The sequence below is a fragment of the Nansenia antarctica genome (assembly GCF_963989245.1).
Source record: "Nansenia antarctica genome assembly, chromosome: 11".
Taxonomy (NCBI): Eukaryota; Metazoa; Chordata; class Actinopteri; order Argentiniformes; family Microstomatidae; genus Nansenia; species Nansenia antarctica.
The window spans coordinates 7,139,124-7,164,576 of record NC_137681.1 but is presented as its reverse complement, the minus strand read 5'-3'; the positions used below and the strand labels follow the sequence as shown (position 1 = coordinate 7,164,576).

Genomic DNA, 25,453 nt, shown 5'->3' with positions numbered 1-25,453 from the left:
GTCCTGTTGGTTTCTGGGGTTTCTATCCCTGGTTAATTATTTGTTTGACTTTGACAATGTTAACCTTCACCAGACACATTTTTAGATACAAGGTGGTAGAACTCAAAACAAAAAAGGATACATGAATTAACATAAATGAATGCAGTTACTAAGGTGAACTAACTCAGCCATGAACAACAGTTTGTAGTATGTGTGTGTGTGTGTGTGTGTGTGTGTGTGTGTGTGTGTGTGTGTGTGTGTGTGTGTGTGTTCGGGGGTTGGAATGCAGCCAATGCTGTCACCTGACAGCGATCACACACACTTTAGATAAGCCTAGTACAGGAAGCAGCGCTCTTAAAGGTGCCATCCATTATTTATTTCCCCCCTCTGTCCCTCCCCACCCCCCAGTTTCTGTGGCGGAGGTGGAGTGTGTGCGTGAAGGCTGCCAGTCGGAGAACCTGCGTAAGCTAGCTGGCTCGGTGCCAGAGGGCCAGTGTCTGACGGTGGTCTTCAAGGGGGTCCGCAAGAGTCTGGACCTGCGTTGCCAGAGCGACGCGGAGGCCCGGGCCTGGGTCCGGGGGATCAGGACCCTCCAGGACAGGGTGGACAACATGACCCAGAAACAAAAGCTCGACCAATATCCTTCACTTAAACATGATAACATATATAAACTTTTAAACAATATAAAAGTGAAGGGCTATGATGACTTTCTATAGGCACTGTATCTGTGTGTCATTTACTTTTTGTACTCTTTGTTGTGCGTCATGGTTTTTTGTTGTGTTATTATCTTATCTTGAAAAACCCCTGAAAGAAAACATGTCAATCTGGAAAACAAAAGATTCTGTGGAGTCCAGAACTGTACATGTAGTTCTGCTGTTATCCTTGACTGTGACGCACGTGGATCCGAAGCTACCTGATAAAAGCGGACCAGGACCAAGATGGGAAGATGAGCTACGAGGAAGTCCAGGCCCTCCTCACCATGATCAACGTTGACCTGAGTGAACAGTACGCTCGCAGCCTCTTCAAGGTCAGGGGGGAATACTGCTCATTCTGCACATTACCTTGTGCAACCATACATTCATTGGCCCTGAGCCTGCTTGTCACCATTGCGTTTACATTACGATGAAGTCAATCATCGTACAACAGCGAACAGCTTCATTTATTTGGCTTTGGCTGTGGTCCAAATTCAATTCAGTTGCTGATAATGGGTTTCCAGTATAACAGTCTCTCTCTCTCTCTCTCTCTCTCTCTCTCTCTCTCTCTCTCTCTCTCTCTCTCTCTCTCTCTCTCTCTCTCTCTCTCTCTCTCTCTCTCTCTCTCTCTCTCTCTCTCTCTCTCTCTCTCTCTCTCTCTCTCTCTCTCTCTCTCTCTCTCTCTCTCTCTCTCTCTCTCTCTCTCTCTCTCTCTCTCTCTCTCTCTGTCACAGAAATGTGACCGCTCAGCAACTGGTAGTTTGGACCACGGGGAGATCGAGGTGTTCTGCAGGGAGTTGGTACGGCGGCCGGAGCTGGACGCGGTGTTCTCTCGCCACTCGGCCAACGGCTGCGTTCTCTCCACCGTGGACCTGAGGGGCTTCCTGAAGGACCAGGGCGAGGACCCCTCGCTGGTCCACGCTCAGAGCCTCATCCTCACCTACGAGGTCAACGAGTGGGGTACGCTAAGGGGCTAATCGCTATGGAATTCTCAATGACAATGGACCTATCGCTAAGCCACACCCCAAAATAGAAATTGTCCAATCATATCACAGCAAAAGTCACTACAGGCAGAGAACTCAGACAAACAACTCGCTAATATCTGATGGTGAAAAGCTTCTAGACAAAAGTCAATCAGAAATCAGAAATTTGCCAACTCCCGCCATTGTAAGTCTTTGAATGTCATTCAGTCACGGTCGGTCAGTCAGTCACTGTCAGTGAAGCGTTGTTTGTTTGTCTGAGTTTTCAAAGGGGGCGTGGCTTAGCGATAGGTCCGTTGCTAATTGAATGCTAGGGTAATTGTTAATCTATTTTTTTTTATCACAATGTCGATTCACCTCACAGATTCACCTCATAAACACTGAGCTAGCTAGAATATGGCTGATAGGGAAGGACACTGCAAGGTGGCCGTGGCTATGTCCTTCCCTGTACAAACTGTGTGTTTGTGTCCTGCCCAGTACAGCCCAGAAGAACCAGTACATGACGCCAAATGGTTTCACCCTCTACATGCTGTCCAAGGAGAATAACATCTTTGACCCGGAGCACAACCGGGTTTACCAGGACATGACCAGACCTCTGGCCCACTACTTCATCTCCTCCTCACACAACACCTACCTCACCTCGGACCAGATCACTGGAGACAGCAGCACAGAGCCTTACATCAGGTACATACAGTCTACACACAGCCTTACATCAGGTACATACAGTCTACACAGAGCCTTACATCAGGTACATACAGTCTACACAGAGCCTTACATCAGGTACATACAGTCTACACAGAGCCTTACATCAGGTACATACAGTCTACACAGCGTCTTACATCAGGTACATACAGTCTACACCGAGCCTTACATCAGGTACATACAGTCTACACAGAGCCTTACATCAGGTACATACAGTCTACACAGAGCCTTACATCAGGTACATACAGTCTACACAGCGTCTTACATCAGGTACATACAGTCTACACCGAGCCTTACATCAGGTACATACAGTCTACACAGAGCCTTACATCAGGTACATACAGTCTACACAGAGCCTTACATCAGGTACATACAGTCTACACAGAGCCTTACATCAGGTACATACAGTCTACACAGCGTCTTACATCAGGTACATACAGTCTACACCGAGCCTTACATCAGGTACATACAGTCTACACAGAGCCTTACATCAGGTACATACAGTCTACACAGAGCCTTACATCAGGTACATACAGTCTACACAGAGCCTTACATCAGGTACATACAGTCTACACAGAGCCTTACATCAGGTACATACAGTCTTACACACAGAGCCTTACATCAGGTACACACAGTCTACACAGAGCCTTACATCAGGTACATACAGTCTACACAGAGCCTTACATCAGGTACATACAGTCTACACAGAGCCTTACATCAGGTACATACAGCATACACAGAGTCTTATATCAGGTACATACAGTCTACACAGAGCCTTATATCAGGTACATACAGTCTACACAGAGCCTTACACCAGGTACATACAGTATACACACAGCCTTACATCAGGTACATACAGTCTATACAGAGCCTTACATCAGGTACATACAGTACTATGGGGTTAAAGTAGAGATTCTCAGCTTTAATTCAATGTTTTCTTTTTTCAGATTCAGAAATTACAACCCTTTTTATACATAGTACCCCTATTTCAGGGTAAAAACAAACAGTTTTCAGGAGAGTCAAGACATTGTTTAATTTCATTTGGTTTAATGAAATGTACAATTAGGTTTGGTGTACTGGATGGCTCCTCTCTGATATAGCTCCCTGCTTGAAATTAAACAACATTATATATATTAATGACACATAGCAGGGAGCCCATCAATTTCTAAACATCCACTTGAAATGAAGCTAAATTAAATATACAAATAGAAAAACACATACAAGCCAGTGCCAACAACTGCTCAGAGTCGAAGCATAACTTGGCACTCCCATGAACGTGTAACATGGTTGCATAACGTGAGCCCAGCTGTCTGTCCCTGACGACCAGCTGTGTCCTCCCTACACTGCCTGACTGAACCTTCCTAATACTTCAGTTTGGAACATCATTCATAATAAATTAAAAAAGCTATCGCAAATGGGCTGGCAGCAGGCCGAGGAAGCCTTCTACAGTGGATGACAGAAGAATGCTGTCTCACTGTACTTAAGAGAAACCCCAAAGCAACTGTCCCACAGATCTTCCATCTGCAGATTACGTCACCAGCCCAACTACAGAGGCGTCACTGTTTGGTGCAAACCACTAGTTATCCTCAAGAAGGATGGGCAGCTTACAGTTTCCTACAGCCTGCAGCGGTCGGGAAAATGGTCTTGTGTCCAATAAAGATATAAATATGATCATGTATCAACTTCAAACAAAGTTTGGAGAAAAATCTCTTCTGTGAAACATGGTGGAAGAGTTTTGGCATGTACAGTTGCAATCAACATTATTCAACCCCCATTGCACATTAGGTTTATTGGCAAAATATACCGTTTCTCAGCTGTTGGCAATAAACAAATGACACAACAACTATTTAAGTAGTTGAAACTAATCCAAATTCAACACAAAATGCTACTTTTAATGACTACTGCAGTCTCAAAATTATTCAACCCCTTCATGACAAGCATCTTCAGGTCTTAGTAGAGCACCCTTTTGCTGTTATGACCTGCTGCAAATGTGATGCATAGCCAGACACCAGCTTCTGACAGCGTTCCTGAGGAATCTTAGCTCATTCCTCATGGGCAATGAGGAGGGGGGGGGTAGTGATGACCAGAGGGGGGGGGGGGGGGGGTAGTGATGACCAGAGGGGGGGGGGGGGTAGTGATGACCAGAGGGGGGGGGGGGTAGTGATGACCAGAGGGGGGGGGGGGGGTAGTGATGACCAGAGGGGGGGGGGGGTAGTGATGACCAGACTGAACAACAGCGTCCGTGGCTTGGCTGAGTGCTCCTCTGACTGAGATAAAAGGCTGGTCACTTCTGCATCAGCAGGCCACTCAGTGTGTGTCTGTCCTACACACGACAATTACACAAACAATTACAATTACACAAACAATTACAATTACACAAACAATTACACAAACAATAACAATTACACAAACAATTACAATTACACAAACAATTACAATTACACAAACAATTACACAAACAATGACAATTACACAAACAATTACAATTACACAAACAATAACAATTACACAAACAATTACACAAACAATAACAATTACACAAACAATAACAATTACACAAACAATTACACAAACAATAACAATTACACAAACAATTACAATTACACAAACAATTACAATTACACAAACAATTACAATTACACAAACAATAACAATTACACAAACAATTACAATTACACAAACAATTACACAAACAATAACAATTACACAAACAATTACAATTACACAAACAATTACACAAACAATAACAATTACACAAACAATTACAATTACACAAACAATTACAATTACACAAACAATTACAATTACACAAACAATTACACAAACAATAACAATTACACAAACAATTACAATTACACAAACAATTACAATTACACAAACAATTACAATTACACAAACAATTACAATTACACAAACAATTACACAAACAATAACAATTACACAAACAATTACAATTACACAAACAATTACACAAACAATAACAATTACACAAACAATTACAATTACACAAACAATTACAATTACACAAACAATTACACAAACAATTACAATTACACAAACAATTACACAAACAATTACAATTACACAAACAATAACAATTACACAAACAATTACACAAACAATAACAATTACACAAACAATAACAATTACACAAACAATTACACAAACAATAACAATTACACAAACAATTACAATTACACAAACAATTACAATTACACAAACAATTACAATTACACAAACAATAACAATTACACAAACAATTACAATTACACAAACAATTACACAAACAATAACAATTACACAAACAATTACACAAACAATAACAATTACACAAACAATAACAATTACACAAACAATTACAATTACAATTACACAAACAATTACACAAACAATTACAATTACACAAACAATTACACAAACAATAACAATTACACAAACAATTACAATTACACAAACAATTACACAAACAATAACAATTACACAAACAATTACAATTACACAAACAATTACAATTACACAAACAATTACACAAACAATGACAATTACACAAACAATTACAATTACACAAACAATAACAATTACACAAACAATTACACAAACAATAACAATTACACAAACAATAACAATTACACAAACAATTACACAAACAATAACAATTACACAAACAATTACAATTACACAAACAATTACAATTACACAAACAATTACAATTACACAAACAATTACACAAACAATAACAATTACACAAACAATTACAATTACACAAACAATTACACAAACAATAACAATTACACAAACAATTACAATTACACAAACAATTACAATTACACAAACAATTACAATTACACAAACAATTACACAAACAATAACAATTACACAAACAATTACAATTACACAAACAATTACAATTACACAAACAATTACAATTACACAAACAATTACACAAACAATAACAATTACACAAACAATTACAATTACACAAACAATTACACAAACAATAACAATTACACAAACAATTACAATTACACAAACAATTACAATTACACAAACAATTACACAAACAATGACAATTACACAAACAATTACAATTACACAAACAATAACAATTACACAAACAATTACACAAACAATAACAATTACACAAACAATAACAATTACACAAACAATTACACAAACAATAACAATTACACAAACAATTACAATTACACAAACAATTACAATTACACAAACAATTACAATTACACAAACAATAACAATTACACAAACAATTACAATTACACAAACAATTACACAAACAATAACAATTACACAAACAATTACAATTACACAAACAATTACACAAACAATAACAATTACACAAACAATTACAATTACACAAACAATTACAATTACACAAACAATTACAATTACACAAACAATTACACAAACAATAACAATTACACAAACAATTACAATTACACAAACAATTACAATTACACAAACAATTACAATTACACAAACAATTACAATTACACAAACAATTACAATTACACAAACAATTACACAAACAATAACAATTACACAAACAATTACAATTACACAAACAATTACACAAACAATAACAATTACACAAACAATTACAATTACACAAACAATTACAATTACACAAACAATTACACAAACAATTACAATTACACAAACAATTACACAAACAATTACAATTACACAAACAATAACAATTACACAAACAATTACACAAACAATAACAATTACACAAACAATAACAATTACACAAACAATTACACAAACAATAACAATTACACAAACAATTACAATTACACAAACAATTACAATTACACAAACAATTACAATTACACAAACAATAACAATTACACAAACAATTACAATTACACAAACAATTACACAAACAATAACAATTACACAAACAATTACACAAACAATAACAATTACACAAACAATAACAATTACACAAACAATTACAATTACAATTACACAAACAATTACACAAACAATTACAATTACACAAACAATTACACAAACAATAACAATTACACAAACAATTACAATTACACAAACAATTACACAAACAATAACAATTACACAAACAATTACAATTACACAAACAATTACAATTACACAAACAATTACACAAACAATGACAATTACACAAACAATTACAATTACACAAACAATAACAATTACACAAACAATTACACAAACAATAACAATTACACAAACAATAACAATTACACAAACAATTACACAAACAATAACAATTACACAAACAATTACAATTACACAAACAATTACAATTACACAAACAATTACAATTACACAAACAATTACACAAACAATAACAATTACACAAACAATTACAATTACACAAACAATTACACAAACAATAACAATTACACAAACAATTACAATTACACAAACAATTACAATTACACAAACAATTACAATTACACAAACAATTACACAAACAATAACAATTACACAAACAATTACAATTACACAAACAATTACAATTACACAAACAATTACAATTACACAAACAATTACACAAACAATAACAATTACACAAACAATTACAATTACACAAACAATTACACAAACAATAACAATTACACAAACAATTACAATTACACAAACAATTACAATTACACAAACAATTACACAAACAATTACAATTACACAAACAATTACACAAACAATTACAATTACACAAACAATAACAATTACACAAACAATTACACAAACAATAACAATTACACAAACAATAACAATTACACAAACAATTACAATTACACAAACAATTACAATTACACAAACAATTACAATTACACAAACAATAACAATTACACAAACAATTACAATTACACAAACAATTACACAAACAATAACAATTACACAAACAATTACACAAACAATAACAATTACACAAACAATTACACAAACAATAACAATTACACAAACAATTACAATTACACAAACAATTACAATTACACAAACAATTACAATTACACAAACAATTACAATTACACAAACAATTACACAAACAATAACAATTACACAAACAATTACACAAACAATAACAATTACACAAACAATTACACAAACAATAACAATTACACAAACAATTACAATTACACAAACAATTACAATTACACAAACAATTACACAAACAATAACAATTACACAAACAATTACAATTACACAAACAATTACAATTACACAAACAATTACACAAACAATAACAATTACACAAACAATTACAATTACACAAACAATTACACAAACAATAACAATTACACAAACAATTACACAAACAATAACAATTACACAAACAATTACAATTACACAAACAATTACAATTACACAAACAATAACAATTACACAAACAATAACAATTACACAAACAAGAAAGCCTCCAGGCTCCCTGCTGAACATGAGCAGAAACCGAGGTTGAGAGAGCCCACTTGTTTTCTATTCCTTCCCCTCTTACCTGCGCAGACAGACAAAGAGAGAGACAGACAGACAGACAAAGAGACAGACAAAGAGACAGACAGACAGACTTGTCCTGCTGGTTATGAGCTGGAGTATGTATGGACTAATGAATAAGAACATGTGCTCTTTCTGAAGTACATTTGGTGCCCTGTCTGGAGTCTGGAGGAAGAGAGAGTGATATAACCACTTTGAAGTTTGCATGTGTGTGTGTGTGTGTGTGTGTGTGTGTATGTGTGTGTGTGTGTGTGTGTGGCCTTGGCTTTCATTAGTAGTGTGTAGCAACCGATGGGCTCCAATTCAGTAATATTCTTGGGTTTGCGTTGTGCAACTGCCTTCTTCAAATCCCACCAGAGATTTTCTATGGGGTTCAAGTCAGGTGACTGTGACGGCCACTCTAGAATCTTCCATTTCCTGTTCTGAAACCAAGCCTTAGTGGACTTTGAGGTTTTCCAGTGCCAGAGGCAACAAAGCAGCCCCAGAGCATCACTGAGCCACTGCCGTGCTTCACTGTAGGCAGGGTGTTCTTTTCAGCATATGCTTCATTCTTCTTCCTTTTTGATTGATTGATTGAAAACTTTATTAGAAGATTTGCAGAAGTAGGTACATGAAAGTACATATTACATACAAGGTCAACTAACAGGATAAAAACCCAAGAAAGCCACTGGCTTATTTCAATTGGGGTCCTCCAGACATACCGCTGATCCATAGGCCCGAAAAGTTCCAGTTTTGTGTCATCGCTCCACAGAACAGAATTCCAAAACTTCTGTGTCTTATTTAAATGGTTTTGAGCATATTGGAGCCAACTTTTCTTGTGCTTTTGGGTCAGTAGTGGTGCACGTCTTGGAGTCCGGGCATGGAGCCCTTCAGTGTGTAGTATGAACCTTACTGTGCAAACTGAAACCTCAGTGCCTGCTGCCACCAAGTCTTGCTGCAGGTGTTTTGAGTCACTCAAGGGTTTTTGACCTCTTGCTTCCTCAGGAACCTGGTGGCAGCCGCTGATAGCTTCCTCTTTCTGCTACGTCTAGGTAGTGTAGCCACTGTTCCTTTAACTTTGAACTTGGGAACTATGCTTCCAACTGTATCTCTAGGAACATTCAGTGCTTTTGCTATCTTTTTGTATCCTTTTCCTTGTTTGTGCAAGGCAATGATCTCATCTCTGAACTTTTTGGACAATTCTTTGGCCATATTCTTTGGCCATATTTCTAACATGCAATCAAACGTCACTCTCAACAAACCCCTAGCCAGTCAGGGAAGGTAGACAGGGCAGGTAGACAGGGTAGGCAAGGAGGGAGACAGGGCAGGCAGGTAGACAGGGTAGGCAAGGAGGGAGACAGGGCAGGCAGGTAGACAGGGCAGCCAGGAGGTAGGCGTCAGTGGCAGGAGTCAGGCTGGAGTACTACATGCCCTGGGAAACAGGGGTTAGTGTACTGACTTGACTTGACGAAACAGTATCTTAGCAAAGGTGAGAAGCGTGACTAAGAGTGGATCTACAACAATCTACAATCTGGCAGAGTGGTGCAGTCTAGACTGGGTATTTATGGCAAGGCTGCTGACTAGCAAGACTAATGGCAAACAGTACGGTAACCTGACTCCCGCACACCTGACTCCACTTCTGTAATCAGAGAGAGAGAAAGAGCCAGGGGAGGAGGGAACTGCAGGCTAACTGGAGGCAGAGCGTGTGAGATAACTTAATTAATTTGAAGATGTTACTGCTGATGGCAGCAGCAGCAGAACGTATTCTGAAGTGTACAGAATTAGCTTGCCTCCAAATTCATTGGATGGCGCTTCATCATACAGTAAGCCAATGACCCCAAACATACTGCCATAGCAACTAGGGAGTTTTTCCAGGGCCAACAAGTGGAAGATTCTTGACTGGTCAATCTTCAGATTTTAACTTCAATTAAATTAGAAACATCCTAATTTAATGTATGCAATTTCAGGCTGTGAGGCAACAAATTGTGCAGGAGGGTGTATACTTTGTATAGACACTGTACTGCCAAAGACAACGACACATTCAACAATGTGTGTGTGTGTGTGTGTGTGTGTGTGTGTGTGTGTGTGTGTGTGCGTGCGTGTGTGCGTGTGTGTCTGTGTGTGTGTGTGTGTGTGTGCGTGTGCGTGTGTGTGTGTCCTCCCTCCCAGGGCTCTGATGCACGGCTGTCGCTGTGTGGAGTTGGACTGCTGGGACGGAGACCAGGGAGAGCCGGTCATCTACCACGGCCACACCCTCACCTCCAAAGTGCTCTTCACCGAGGTCCTCGAGACCATCGCTGAGTACGCCTTCAAGGTGAGCTGCCCTACAAGACTTGTGTCAGAACCCTATGTGTCGACGGTGTTGACGAACTCAATCGAAATACTTATGTGAGACACGATCTCAAGGTCTGCATGTTCTATCAGCATGTTGTTCTTACTATTTTCAGATTTCAATGTATGACACATCATTTGAAAGTTTACAACCTGCACTTTCATAATCTGGAAAAAACTGAAAAATCACCTTGCTCTACTTGAGGACTTTTTCACGAGACCCTGTGACATGAGACATAGTTTGAGCTTAGTTTCTAGTTTCTAGTTTCCACCACCCCCACAATGGAATTCAAAAGCTGGTGCAGTCAACATGAAACTATTTACTTATCTTAGGATGTCTTCATACTGTAGGCCTACTCCCTTACCGATACAGACTTTAATCATTACATTTACATTTACATTTTTGGCATTTAGCAGACGCCTTATTCCAAAGCGACTTACAATCAATACATTTGAATACTAAGCAAGTGAATCATCAATCCACCAGTCGTAGCAGGTCAATCTGACATCTGAACAAAGAAAGTTGATCTAATATTTTGCCAGGTTTGAAAGAGTCACCACATACTGACATACTATTCATACTAATAATTGCAGAAATACAAATGATTTCATAAAAGGCCACCACTCTGATGCCCACTCCGCGTTCTCTCTCTGCCCCGCCTGCTGTGTGTTTGTCGTTAGTTTCAACTGTATGAAACTAATCTGACGGCTACGTCAGCGAAGGCGCCCAGCTGTGACAACAACACTCAATCTGATTTTGATTCTGGCTTCCCACCAGCGTGGAATCTGATCTAGGGCTTAGTTGACCTTGCGAGATGGTTAATCTGGCCTGTGATCTAAATACCCAGAGTGACTGTATGCGTCCAGGTGTGTACCTGTGTGTGTGTGTGTGTGTGTGTGTGTATACGTGTTTGTGTGTGTGTGTGTGTGTGTGTGTGTGTGTGTGTGTGTGTTCAGCAGAGGTAATCCTTGAGATGTGCTGATGAATGTGGGTCGATACATGATCATTAGATATTTACTGTAATACTTTTGTTTACTAGTATTGTACACAGTTTGACTCCATTTTGTGATCTATAGAATCCTCACCTGTATACCTCTTTCTCCTCTCCTCTCTACTGCCCACCATTTCCCCCTCCCCCTCCCTCCAGGCCTCCCCCTATCCTCTGATCTTGTCCTTGGAGAACCATTGCTCCGTGGAGCAGCAGACGGTCATGGCCCGACACCTGCGCCGCATCCTGGGGGACAAGCTTCTCACCAAGCCCCTGGACAGACAAGCCCCCTGGAGCCTACCCTCACCAGAGGTGGGGCTGCTTAGCCAAAGCAACTTTGTTGGTTTACTTATTGGTTGTGCAGTTGTGTTTTATGTCCACCCCCCCCCAGCAGTCTCCCACACTCTAACCCTTACACCAGGGGTCGGCAATAGGCGGCCCGCGGGCCATTGCAGGCCCATCACCAATAATATTTGGCCCAGCAGAATATTTTGAGAATCCACTTTCTTTTTTTTTTTTTTTTTTTTTTAACAATATCGGACCGACAGTCCCACATATAGCGCCTATAATGTCCGAATAGAGAATCTACCTCTACCTGAATAATGCTTATTGTACTTTTATCCATGTTGAGAGTGAATGACACAGGGACAGACAATCAGGCAGCGGGGTGCACCGAAGCGCACTGACGCTGAACCCCTCATAGTGAATCATAAGTAGGTGGACAACCTGTAGTGCTGAAATAGCCGTGTGTGGTTTGAAAAAAATAACACCAGCTCAGTAAATAATTCAAACGTAATGTTTACGTATATGTGACTGCAACACACATATGAACAGTAACAAAGCAAATTCAGTTTAATATTCTGAAAAACATTGACAACAAAATTGGTGAAAAAAAGAAAAGAAAGAAAAGTAATCCGCTTATGCGAGGGGTGGTGGTGCATAGGCCTATGCTCCTGAAACGACAGAGCAAACACGCTATTAGGGATAATAATTACAATGAGCCATTCATTCAAAATATACAAAATACAATTAGGTTATTAAATACAATAACGACAGGCTTGGTACTCACTTAATGTGAAAAGTGGCATCTCCCATCGGTCAGTATTTGCTTGATATCTGGTTATATGGACGTCACTTTAATCCGCAGGCAGTTCTCAAGTTTTTTTTTGCATCAATCGGTTCCTCTCGTTCGTCTTTATCACATTCATTGAGGAAAAGGACGACTCGCATGTATAGAAAGGGAACATTGTGAGCACGGAAGATGTGAGTCTCACAACGGCTTTGCGTTGATGAAACCAGGTAGGATGAACATTATAGTTCGCTGTCCATTCCTCTTTAAATGCCCTGTTTTCACCGTCAACTTTCCTCTTTACACCTTTGGAGAGTGACATGATGTTTCTCTTGCTAGTTAGCAGGTTAAATGTTTAGCTAACTTCACCCGGCAGGCAAACAACCAATCCAATAATAATGTGACCTTGTCTGGGAGGAGGGGGGAATCATTCAGAATGAAAGTATGTAAAATAATTATTAGAATAAGCTAGGCTGCGCTACATCGTCAGTCCACACATTTATTATTCAAAACTATGGAAAAGGGTGAAACTACATTTCAACGTTGTTGAGAATCACAACACAAACTTGCTAGTCAAGCCAAAATACTGCAATGTAATGGATTGGACTGCTACCTAGTTAACTACAACACTACTTTACATTGTTAACTAGTTAACTACAACACTACTTTACATTGTTACCTAGTTAACTACAACACTACTTTACATTGTTACCTAGTTAACTACAACACTACTTTACATTGTTACCTAGTTAACTGGAACACTACTTTACATTGTTACCTAGTTAACTAGAACACTACTTTACATTGTTACCTAGTTAACTACAACACTACTTTACATTGTTACCTAGTTAACTACAACACTACTTTACATTGTTACCTAGTTAACTACAACACTACTTTACATTGTTACCTAGTTAACTAGAACACTACTTTACATTGTTACCTAGTTAACTACAACACTACTTTACATTGTTACCTAGTTAACTACAACACTACTTTACATTGTTAGCAGGCTCACAAAACAAGCTGTGTTAGTTGACTAGCGATGTGTACATTTTTCGAAAGAAAAGTAAAAGCATTAGAACGTGTCACATTTTTTAACAATCAATTACTTATGAATGAATGAATGAATGAATGAATGAATGGAATGAATGAATGGTCTTTATTGTCATTGCTACAGTACAGGTACCAAACAACGAAATTTAGGAGGGGTGGCTCCCCTGGTGTTAGGAAAGAAAAAAAAAAAAAAGAAAAAAAAAAAGTTCGGGCCCGCCATCTAGTGGCTCAAAAAAAAATTGGCCCGAGGCCAAACCTAATTGCCGACCCCTGACTTACACTGTCTCTTTCTTCATCGTCATATTACTTATTTATATACTTATTATTATCTCAATCTTTTCTCCCTCTCTTATGTGACGTTAGAATTATAAGGTTCTATCTCCATTTTTGTCAACATTTTGTTTTTTACATAATCTGATCAATTAGGTGTTTATTACCGGTAATGCCTGTGTGGTGTTATTTTTAAAATGTTGACATTTTTGAGTTAGTGATTAATAAAATACAAAGGTTCCATCTCACAAAACATAATGGAATGTAAAAACGTTCAATATCTCTGAACTACCCTAGACGGAGATAGAACCTTATCATTCTAAGCTCACGATATGTCTCTCATATCCTTCTACCCTTCCCTAACCCTTCATCTCTCTCTTTCTCTTGCTGTCATTTGTTATCTGAGCTCTTCTGGCCTGAACCTGGAAAACACACTCCCCTCTCTCTCTCTCTCTCTCTCTCTCTCTCTCTCTCTCTCTCTCTCTCTCTCTCTCTCTCTCTCTCTCTCTCTCTCTCTCTCTCTCTCTCTCTCTCCTTAGGGAGATCTTCAATGGAATTTCAGTTCAGGAATTTCTAATAATAGATGACTCACAAGCTCAGAGAAGTTTGAGTGAGGATTGAGACACAGCGTTTGTTCCATTTACAGACTTCTCACTATTGTCTCTTGCCATAAAGAAGTTCAGTGCTTTCGGGAAAGTATTCAGAAAGTATTCAGAAAGTATTCGTTCACCCTTCACTTTTTATACATTTTGTTGTGATAGACTCAATTTAAAACAGATAAAATTAGAAGAATTTGCCATCAATCCCCGGATACCCCGGATACCCCGGAATGACAAAGCAAAAACACGCTTTTTGAAATTTCATTCAAGTATTCAGACCCTTTACGCGTCCTTGGGTCTGAGAAAGGTGCTATATAAATCTAAGATATTATTATTTACCGTACTATGACACTAAAATGAGCTAAAATGCAAAAATGCCATCAACAAATCACAATGTAATCTTGGAATTAATATCTTTGTTTTTATAGGGTCTCTGATTTCCATAGGAATCAATTACACACTGTATAGATTAGGATGTCACTACCAACTAAGCAAATTTCATAATTTTCTCTTGATCCTGACAAACTCCTCAGTCCCTGCCAGTGACAAATATACCCATAACTTGATGCAGCTCCACTATTCTTCACACGAGAGATGGTGGGAAAACAGCGTTGCCCCAAATAAACACATTTCCAGCCACTTTCTTTGCTCTATCATTTGCATTCATTGTTGCAAACACAATTATGGATATTAGATTTATTTTCCATTAAGGGATTATTTTTGGCCACTTGGTTATAGATTTTGTAGAGTGACTGAGATGTTGTTGTCCCATCGACTGTGCTTTTCCTCTCAGCTTGAACTTTGTAGACTTTGTAGCTTTAACTTTTTAACTTTGTAGACTTTGTAGCTTTAACTTGTTAACTTTGTAGGTTTTTGTAAGTCTTCCCAGGCGTCAGGGTCACATTCCTGAGCAGTTTTTCTAGTAACTACATCTCTTACTTTAATTCTGGGAGAAAATATTGTAATATTATTAGTAGACAATGGTTCAATGATTCTTATGAATAGTGAACCCTACTCTGTTGTTTATGGAGAGAGAATCGCTCCTTAGAAGCGCATGTCTCCCATGTAAACTATATTGGTTGTCTGTGCATGCATCTATGTACCATATATGTTTGTGTGCGCTTATGTGCTTGCTTGTGTCCATGCGTGTGTGTGTGTGTGTGTGTGTCCATGCGTGTGTGTGTGTGTGTGTGTGTGTGTGTGTGTGTGTGTGTGTGTGTGTGTGTGTGTGTAGGAGCTGAAGTGGAGGATCCTGGTGAAGGGGAAGAAGGAGAGGGTGGTGGAGCAGGACAGCTCCTCCAGCTCCTCAGAGTTCAGCTCCTCAGACGAGGAGAACAGCCGGGCGGAGAGCAAACAGAAAGCCAAGAGAGAGGAAAACAAGGTGGATGGCAAACTGTCACACACTGTCACAAACTGTCACAAACTGTGTGTTCATCAGACGACTCGTAGGAGCAGACAAAGTTGTAACTAGAACCTGTGTGCTCATTGTGTGTGTGTGTGTGTGTGTGTGTGTGTGTGTCTCCCCCTAGCCGCATGTCTGTAAACTGAGTCCGGAGCTGTCAGACCTGGTGATATACACACGCAGTGTTGCTTTTAAGGGCTTCGCCGAGGCCGCCAAGAAACCCCCCACTGAAATGTCCTCTTTCTCTGAGAGTGACGCCCTCAAACACATCAAAGACTCAGGTATTAAGTGTGTGTGTGTGTGTGTGTGTGTGTGTGTGTGTGTGTGTGTGTGTGTGTGTGTGTGTGCGTGTTTATCTTTTGTCTGTTTGTCCTAACTGCTTGTTTTCTTGGTCCTGGCTGCTGTAGGTCAGTAAGACAAAGGGCCGGCGGCTTTGTCAGTTTGTGCTGAAAGGTCAAAGATCAAAGATGTTGAACTCTGGCTCGCTCTTGACCTGCCGTAAACGCACGTGCCGCCTGTAGCAAAGCAGTCGACTAGACAAACACAGCTGTGTCCTCTGGTGGAAAACAATGGCTCGTCCGCTCTTTCCACCAATTATGTGAAGGCAGCTTTCGCCAAGATTTCACGTTATCGTCACCTTCTTAAAATAGTGGCTTAAGACAGTCATATTTTCATGTTTTGCTAAAAAACAAAACAGAATATAGGCCTACTGAACCAAATCTAGAATATATGATATTTAGACAAAAACATAATTTTCCTCAAAAGTGACTTATTTTAAGAAGGTGACGATATGATTCCAGGTGTGGTCTTGATTTATCTTTTATCAGTTCGTTTGTTTTGACTCCCTTTGTCCTCTCCTCCTCTCTCTCTCTCTCCTACAGGGAAGTCTTTTGTCCGTCACAACAGTCACCAGCTGAGCAGGATCTACCCCTCAGGGCAGCGCCTGCAGTCCTCCAACTACGACCCTCAGGACATGTGGAACGGCGGTTGCCAGATTGGTTAGTACACGGTGACCCAGGTCGCCATTTTGATTCGGCATTACAATTAATACCATATCTCTGCTGGGCAGAGGTTGTCAAACGATGACTCTGTTTGTCAGTCTGGTCAGCGCTTAGCGACAGTTGACTTTATTTTCAACATTTTCACAATCATTTCTATTACCTTTATAGGAATTGTTTGGTGATGAGCTGCAGCATGTGACTATAGACCTATCGCTAAGCCACGCCCCAAAATAGAAATTGTCCAATCATATCACAGCAAAAGTCACTACAGGCAGAAAACTCGGACAAACAACTCGCTAATATCTGATGGTGAAAAGCTTCTAGACAAAATATTCTTGTCATCTTTAAAAAAACATGTCTATTACTTGCTGTGGTAAATCAGAAATTTGAACTCCCGCCATTGTAAGTCATTGAATGTCATTCAGTCACGGTCGGTCTGTCAGTGAAGAATTTGAGCAAGCGTTGTTTGTTTGTCCGAGTTTTCAAAGGGGGCGTGACTTAGCGATAGGTCTGTTGAGTGGTGACTCTCCAACTGTTCAAGTTCCATCCAACTGCCAGTTGTGTTGTTTCACTCTGATCTGAGATGAGCTATGAAGCCCGGCTAGAATGTAACTGAAGTTGTTGCGTTTTTCTACAGTGGCGCTGAACTTTCAGACACCAGGGGAACAGATGGATCTGAACTGGGGGCGGTTCTTACCCAACGCTCGTTGCGGCTACACCCTCAAACCCTCCTTCATGTGCCAGGCTGACTGCAACTTCAACCCTGAGAATACGGGGGGAGGCCCGGGACACAACCCCACCATGCTCACCATCCGGGTAAAATTGTTTCCCGACCATAATATGGCCAGAGAAGTTTATATACTGAGGGTTGCTGGTTCCTTTTAGCCTACCGGTCGCAGGTCACAATTGTGACAGCTGCTGGTGAAAAGTGCAACCAGTAGCCGTTAAGTAATTTTCCAGTGCTTAAACTACAGATTGTAAGCTTTCAAATGATGTGTCATACATTGACACACACTCCTCTCCCAGGTAATCTCGGCCCAGCAGCTTCCCAAGCCAGAGTGGGACAAGCCCAGCTCCATCGTGGACCCTCAGGTGTGGGTGGAGATACACGGCGCTCCCATAGACAACTGCAAGAAGATGACCCCCCGCGTAGACAACAATGGTGAGTACCTGCTCTATAAACACATCATCTAGTGATTCTATTTGATGTATTTTTCTGCATGATACGGCCATGGAGCTGTATTGTGACTGTGAGTATAGAGATATGGCACATTTTGCAATTATTTTTACAAACATTTTAGCTGTCAACCAAAGCTTATTGTTTGACCCATAACTTGTACTTACAGCCTGAAGTTTAGCCGTCAACATATGTCAGCTAGCCGTCAGCTAGTGGCATCATTTCAAAGGGGCGGCTGTGGTGCAGGAGGTAGAGTCACCGTCTAATGATCACAAGGTTGGCAGATCAGTGGTTCGAGCCCCAGCTGGCCACATGTCGAAGTGTCCCAAGACACTGAACCCCAAAATTACTCCCAGTGAGCAGGCCAGCGCCTTGCATGGCAGCTTGCCGCCATTGGTGTGTGAATGTGTATGTGAATGAGAGGCTGTTGTAAAGCGCTTTGGAGCAGCTTTGGAGCAGCTTTGGAGCAGCAAAAAAGGCGCTATATAAGTGCAGTCCATTTACCATTTACCTGCAACACTAGAACAACCGTGCCTTTTTACCTACTAAAAGAGCCGCCTCTAAGCTGAGCTGCTATTTAGATAGATAGATAGATAGACTTTATTTGTCATTGCTACAGTACAGGTACCAAACAACGAAATTTAGGAGGGGAGGCTCCCCTGGTGTTTAGGAAAGGAAAAAGAAACACATTTTAGAAAAAGCATAGATGCATAAAATCACAAGAAGGTAAGGAGCTGGTTTACATCAATAAAGGCTATGTACACAATCCACTGTACTATACTGCACAGATAGTCAACTAGGGTTGTCATATTACACAAGAAAGTATTTTTTCACATTATTTTAAAGTGTCACAGTTTGCAGGCTTGAAAATGTACATGTTTGTGCCTCAGCACTAGCTGCCATACAATCCGTCCGGACTGTCCTGGGCCCAGAACTTAGGCCTTTTCTGTGTTCAGGGCCTTGACGGCCCTGTGGTAGAAGCTGTCCTTCAGTCTGTTTGTCTTTGCGGCCGGGGTCCTGTACCTCCTGTTCGAGGGCAGCTTGACAAAGTGTTCGTGCCCAGGGTGGGTCGGGTCCTTGGAGATCTTGGAGGCCCTCCTGAGACAGCGTGTTTTGTACAGCTCCTCCAGAGAGGGGAGGGGGGCGCCGGTGATCTTCTGTGCTGTTCTCACGACTCTCTGTAGCTCGTTTCTCTCCGCTGTTGTGCAGCTGTGGAACCAGTTGGAGATGCCGAAGGTGAGGATGCTCTCCACTGCGCCGTGGTAGAAGGCCACCAGTATCTCCTTCTTGTTGTGTTGTTTCTTGAGGCATCTCAGGGTGTATAGCCGCTGTTGTGCCCTCTTGATGGTGCCTTTAGTGTTGTCCTTCCAGGCCAGGTCATCCCGCATGTTGTGTCCCAGGAATCGGAGGGTTGAGACTATCTCCACGCTCTCTCCGTCGATGAGCAGGGGCAGGATCTCGGACTTTTTCCTCCTGAAGTCTACGATGAATTCCTGGGTCTTTGACTTGTTTAGCAGCAGGTTGTTAACCTTGCACAGCTTGCTCAATTGCTCTACCTCATCCCTGTACGCCGCCTCGTCCCCCCCCGAGATACATCCCACCACGGTGGTGTCGTCTGCAAACTTTACGATGTAGTTGCTGGGGTGGATGGGGGTGAAGTCGTGGGTGTAGAGGTTGTAGAGGATGGGGCTTAGCACGCAGCCCTGGGGTGACCCAGTGCTGAGGCTGAGGGCTGTGGAGGTGTGGGGGCCCACCCGCACCCTCTGGGGGCGGTCGGTCAGGAAGTCCTTGATCCACGCACATATAGAGTGTGATAGACCCAGGTCTAGTAGTTTGGTCACTAGCCTGTCTGGAAGGATGGTGTTAAAGGCGGAGCTGAAGTCCACGAAGAGCAGTCTCGCGTAGCTGTTTCCCCTCTCCAGGTGGGATAGAGTGGCGTGGAGAGTCGTCGCTATGGCGTTCTCTGTGGACCTGTGGGCTCTGTAGGCGAACTGGTATGGATCCAGGTTGGGCGGGAGGCGTGTGAGTATGTGGGCCCGGACTAGTTTCTCGAAGCACTTCATGATGATTGGTGTGAGTGCCACCGGGCGGTAGTCGTTTAGGCAGCTCACCGTGCTTTTCTTCGGGACTGGGATGATAGTTGAGGTTTTCAGGCAGGGTGGGACGGTGGCCTGGGACAGGGACTGGTTAAAGATGTTGGTGCTTGTAAATTGGCCTGCTTCCTACACAGAAAAACAAAGCAAAATAGCTTTATATTAGCTTATCCTGATGTGATTTTGAAAATGTAAGGATACTGGGTGGTAGAACGCACATATCTAGGAAAAGTCATGAAAGGAGGGTCCTGAAATGTTATTGAGTGCAAAGATATAAAACGTTTTTTTACTCACAAATGACCCCTCATGGCTGATTAAGTGTTAACTGCTGTGTCCCCCCCCCCTGCAGGGTTTAACCCTCGGTGGGACTGCACCTTCAACTTCACCCTGCACGTCCCGGAGCTCTGCCTGGTGCGCTTCATGGTGGAGGACCACGACTTCACCTCCAGGAACGACTTCCTAGGACAGTTCACCCTGCCCTTCACCAGCCTGCGCACAGGTGTGTGTGTGTGTGTGTGTGTGTGTGTGTGGTTTGTGTGCGCACATGTGTTTTTGTATTCATTTGTCATGACATGCAACTGCGCCAATCTCTTTGACCTTTGAAAACTGTTTCTGCAACTGACAAATGCTAAATCCTCTCTGGTTAAAATGACCAATTTGAAGCATTCAAACCACCACAGCGTAGTTGGCTCTGGGAAAAGCTACCTAAGAGAGTATTGTCAACCTCACTGTGAAGACAGCATTAACATGGAAGTGGTAGCATGGAACAGAATGTCAACAATGTGTCTGTCAAGCCCCATAGTGACTTGTTGTGGAGTCTGTAGTCTAGTCTGTAGGCAGGCTCTATAATGTAGTGTCTATAATGTAGTGTCTATAATGTCATTGTAGACCTTTGGTCATAACACAAGTCTGACACAAGAGAATGTGCAGGTTATGTACCTCTTCAAGCTCGCCTTCACCAGTTAACCCTCTCCCCCTCCCCTTCCCATGTGTCCCCAGCACTACCTTAATTAGGCCCCTATACTTTCTTTTATTCCTTTTTTTGCTTCTTTTTATTATTACTACTCAATCTTTTCAGTTTGTAAAGCATCTTTGAGTGTCTAGAAAAGCGCTATATAAGTCTAATTTATTATTATGATTATTATGATTATTATGATTATTATTATGATGATGATGATGATGATGATGTACTGTGTGTGCTGTATGTTTAGACCATGTGTGGCACCATGGTTGAATGAGCCCAGCCATGTACTTACTCTTAGAGGTTCTTGTTGTTTTCTCACCTCTGCCCTTGCGTCTCCTAGGTTACCGCCATGTGCGCCTGCTGAAGGTGGACGGCTCCAGCCTGTCTCCCTCCTCGCTCTTCATCCACGTCAAAGTCGCCCCCATCCACCCCAGCCCCGCCAAGACCTCTGCCAAATCTCCAGCCAAGAAACCCTAAATCTCTGCTCACCCCACCACAGAGCCCAGGCCAGATTGATTACCCTCTTAGAGTCAATGATTTTAAGTCGTTTTTTTAAATGTTTAAAAACGTACTGTAACATTCAAGCTTTCTAAAAGCTTCCTAATGGTTCTAGTGACTTAAGTGATGTTTAATCTGTAGAGACACAGGGAATGTGGTCCCGTGAAAGAAAGATTTAATATCCGAACACTTTTAACTCTGGAAAGACTGTTACGTCCTACCCCGACACTGGGTTTGCATAGAAACATGTTGTTAGTGCCAGGGGGGTCCTAGGGGAGTGGACTGACCTAATTTCTGGCTTTGGCGGCTACCTCTAAACTCTAACATCCAACACTGCAAGTCTGTTACGGGGGAGGGGACGGTGGGCGGTGGGCGGTGGAGTATGTTAATACCGTGGAGTATGTTAGTACTGTTAATACCCCACCATCCAGAGATGGCCATCTCACCCCCCCCCCTCCTCCACCATCCAGAGATGACCATCTCACCCCTCCTCCACCATCCAGAGATGGGCATCTCCCCCCCCTACTCCACCGTCCAGAGATGGGCATCTCCCCCCACCCTCCACCGTCCAGAGATGCCCATCTCCCCCCTACTCCACCATCCAGAGATGACCATCTCACCCCCCCCCTACTCCACAGTCCAGAGATGGCCATCTCACCCCCCCCCTACTCCACAGTCCAGAGATGCCATCTCACCCCCCCCCTACTCCACCGTCCATCTCACCCCCCCTACTATTCCACCGTCCATCTCACCCCTCCTCCACCATCCAGAGATGACCATCACAGCCCTACTCCACCATCCAGAGATGGCCATCTCACCCCTACTCCACCATCCAGAGATGGCCATCTCACCCCTACTCCACCATCCAGAGATGCCCATCTCACCCCCCCTCCTCCACAGTCCAGAGATGGCCATCACCCCCCCTACTCCACCGTCCAGAGATGGCCATCACCCCCCCTACTCCACCGTCCAGAGATGACCATCTCCCCCCCCCTCCTCCACAGTCCAGAGATGGCCATCTCCCCCGCACTCCACAGTCCAGAGATGGCCATCTCACCCCCCTACTCCACAGTCCAGAGATGCCCATCTCACCCCCCCCACTCCATCATCCCAGAGATGCCATCTCACCCCCCCCCCCCCCCCCTACTCCACCGTCCATCTCACCGTCCATACTCCACCACCCAGAGATGCCATCTCACCCCCCCCCCCCTACTCCACCGTCCATCTCACCCCTCCTCCACCATCCAGAGATGGCCATCTCACCCCTACTCCACACTTCAGTTTCAAACCCTAACCCTAACCCTTTTTAAAATAACTATTATTAATTGTAATAATATGAACTTTTATATGATAAGCCTGCTGTTGACTTGAACAACGTGGAGGGGCCAAGTGAAGACGTTTCAGTTTGAAACAATTAGTTTTAAATGTTTAGATTTACATAATGGAGAATACCTGATGACATAACTACTCACCCCTTTACTACGGCACTTAACTCAAATGCAATTGTTTCTTCAACAAGTATGCTATACAAGTAACTATGTTGTTGAAATGCCTTCTCATTGGCAGGCCCTTCAGCTGATTTGTTTGCACTTGAGCGTATAGGAGTCCTACAGCCAAGCGGTGAATAATTCAAGACTGAAATCAGGTCTCTTTCAGTTTTTTTCTAATTTTAGACAATATCTGCAACACTATACTCTACCATGATCCCCGGCTGTTCTGTGTGATGATTGGACCAAACCCGCAGAGCTGAACCAATGAAAACCGTCCTTACTGGCATCTGCAGTATGTCCAACATTGAACACATGTTCTTGTGTATATAATACAACATTATTGTTTTTAAGTTTACTGTCATATGAAGCATGACATAATTGTTTCCTACGGAATAGATTTATTCCTAGGGAATAGATTTTTAACAGAACTACTCTGGATATGATGTACAGTGTTCGTTAGACTCTAGGGCTCTTACAGCTTAGAGTTAGAGACACCAAAATGAGGTTACCAAGTTACTAAGCCTGCTTTTTTTTACAAAGTTGTAACCATGTAGAAGTTAGATTTTCTATTAATCATTGTTTGATGTTATGTTTAACTTTGAAAGTTGCTAGAGCAATACTAGGATATTGATCAAGATATCAAATGTATTTGTAGCATATAGTGTAAGAGAATTTGACTTTTTGTAACACTTTACAGTAAGAATACCTTAATTAACCTTAACTAATGTAGTAAGAATATAAGTATTAGTTAAAGGTGAAGCATGTCATTTAGCATGTTACCGCCCTCTCTGTCCTTACTGATGTACTGGAAACGTACATATGCTATTTAAGTTATATAAGTTAATAGTTATTTAATAGCGGCAAAGAAATATGCAAATAATGCATATAAAAGGTAAAATAGATGTTTCCCCATTCTTTGCTGGCAACTGATTTATCATGACCATTTAACACCAATTACAGCTCAAAACGATATACTGCAATGTGTATTGGACACTAGTAAAGTGGCAACAACAATTCGTACATTATCAATGGCCAACATGTAACTACTTTGTAGTACTTACTAGTAATCTAGTACTTTTTTACCCATTGTAAAGTGGGATTTACAATAGGGGTTGTACTAATGCAGTCATTTCATTTGATGAATAACAGGCGTACTTTTAATGTGAACAATTTGCCAAGGTGGGATCAAGCTAGGTGGACCACCTTTGGTTAATAGTATACCATCTCACACACACAAACAAGCTTTCTAACATGAGTCTTCTTCCTCTCATGTGTACAGAACATACTGTATCTAACCAACAATTTGTTATGACTCTGTGGTAAAACCTCAGATGTTTGTATAATATCCCGCTTATCTCTAAACCAGCATGAACTTTAATGATTAGAAACCATTCTTAAGATTCACCATGGATGTTTCGGTTAATCATTAACTAATTCATTTTCCATTATTGTACAATGTTCCAGATAACCAGGTCCATGCTTTTTTATTTGCTTTGTGACGTGACGTCACTGCACGAATTTACAATGTGTTGTGCAAGGAGGTTATTGAGACTGAAGAGGACAATCTTTGTGAGACTTTGAGAAGCTTTAAAGGTTTAACATTAAATGTTTCTGGACTAGCCTTGAAATAGAGTACAGTTTGATTTATATTTAGATATATTCTGTAGTTGTTAGAAATGAT

At 41.2% G+C, this 25,453-nt stretch overlaps 1 protein-coding gene across 1 annotated transcript in view; it reads left to right on the top strand.

Moving 5' to 3' along the window:
• The window catches only part of plcd3b (phospholipase C, delta 3b), a gene marked incomplete at both ends in the record, with an annotated part of 39,711 nt that extends 17,450 nt beyond the window's left edge, over window positions 1-22,261 (top strand). Inside the window, 13 exons of the mRNA XM_080541937.1 lie at window positions 388-616; window positions 877-1,006; window positions 1,406-1,631; window positions 2,134-2,335; window positions 11,003-11,147; window positions 12,313-12,465; window positions 16,382-16,528; window positions 16,677-16,830; window positions 17,431-17,547; window positions 18,188-18,366; window positions 18,577-18,712; window positions 21,170-21,319; window positions 22,125-22,261. Of these exons, the coding sequence (XP_080398063.1) occupies window positions 388-616; window positions 877-1,006; window positions 1,406-1,631; window positions 2,134-2,335; window positions 11,003-11,147; window positions 12,313-12,465; window positions 16,382-16,528; window positions 16,677-16,830; window positions 17,431-17,547; window positions 18,188-18,366; window positions 18,577-18,712; window positions 21,170-21,319; window positions 22,125-22,261 (2,105 nt within the window). The remainder of the gene's footprint in view (window positions 1-387; window positions 617-876; window positions 1,007-1,405; window positions 1,632-2,133; window positions 2,336-11,002; window positions 11,148-12,312; window positions 12,466-16,381; window positions 16,529-16,676; window positions 16,831-17,430; window positions 17,548-18,187; window positions 18,367-18,576; window positions 18,713-21,169; window positions 21,320-22,124) is intronic.
• Between the last annotated feature and the right edge of the window lie 3,192 nt (window positions 22,262-25,453).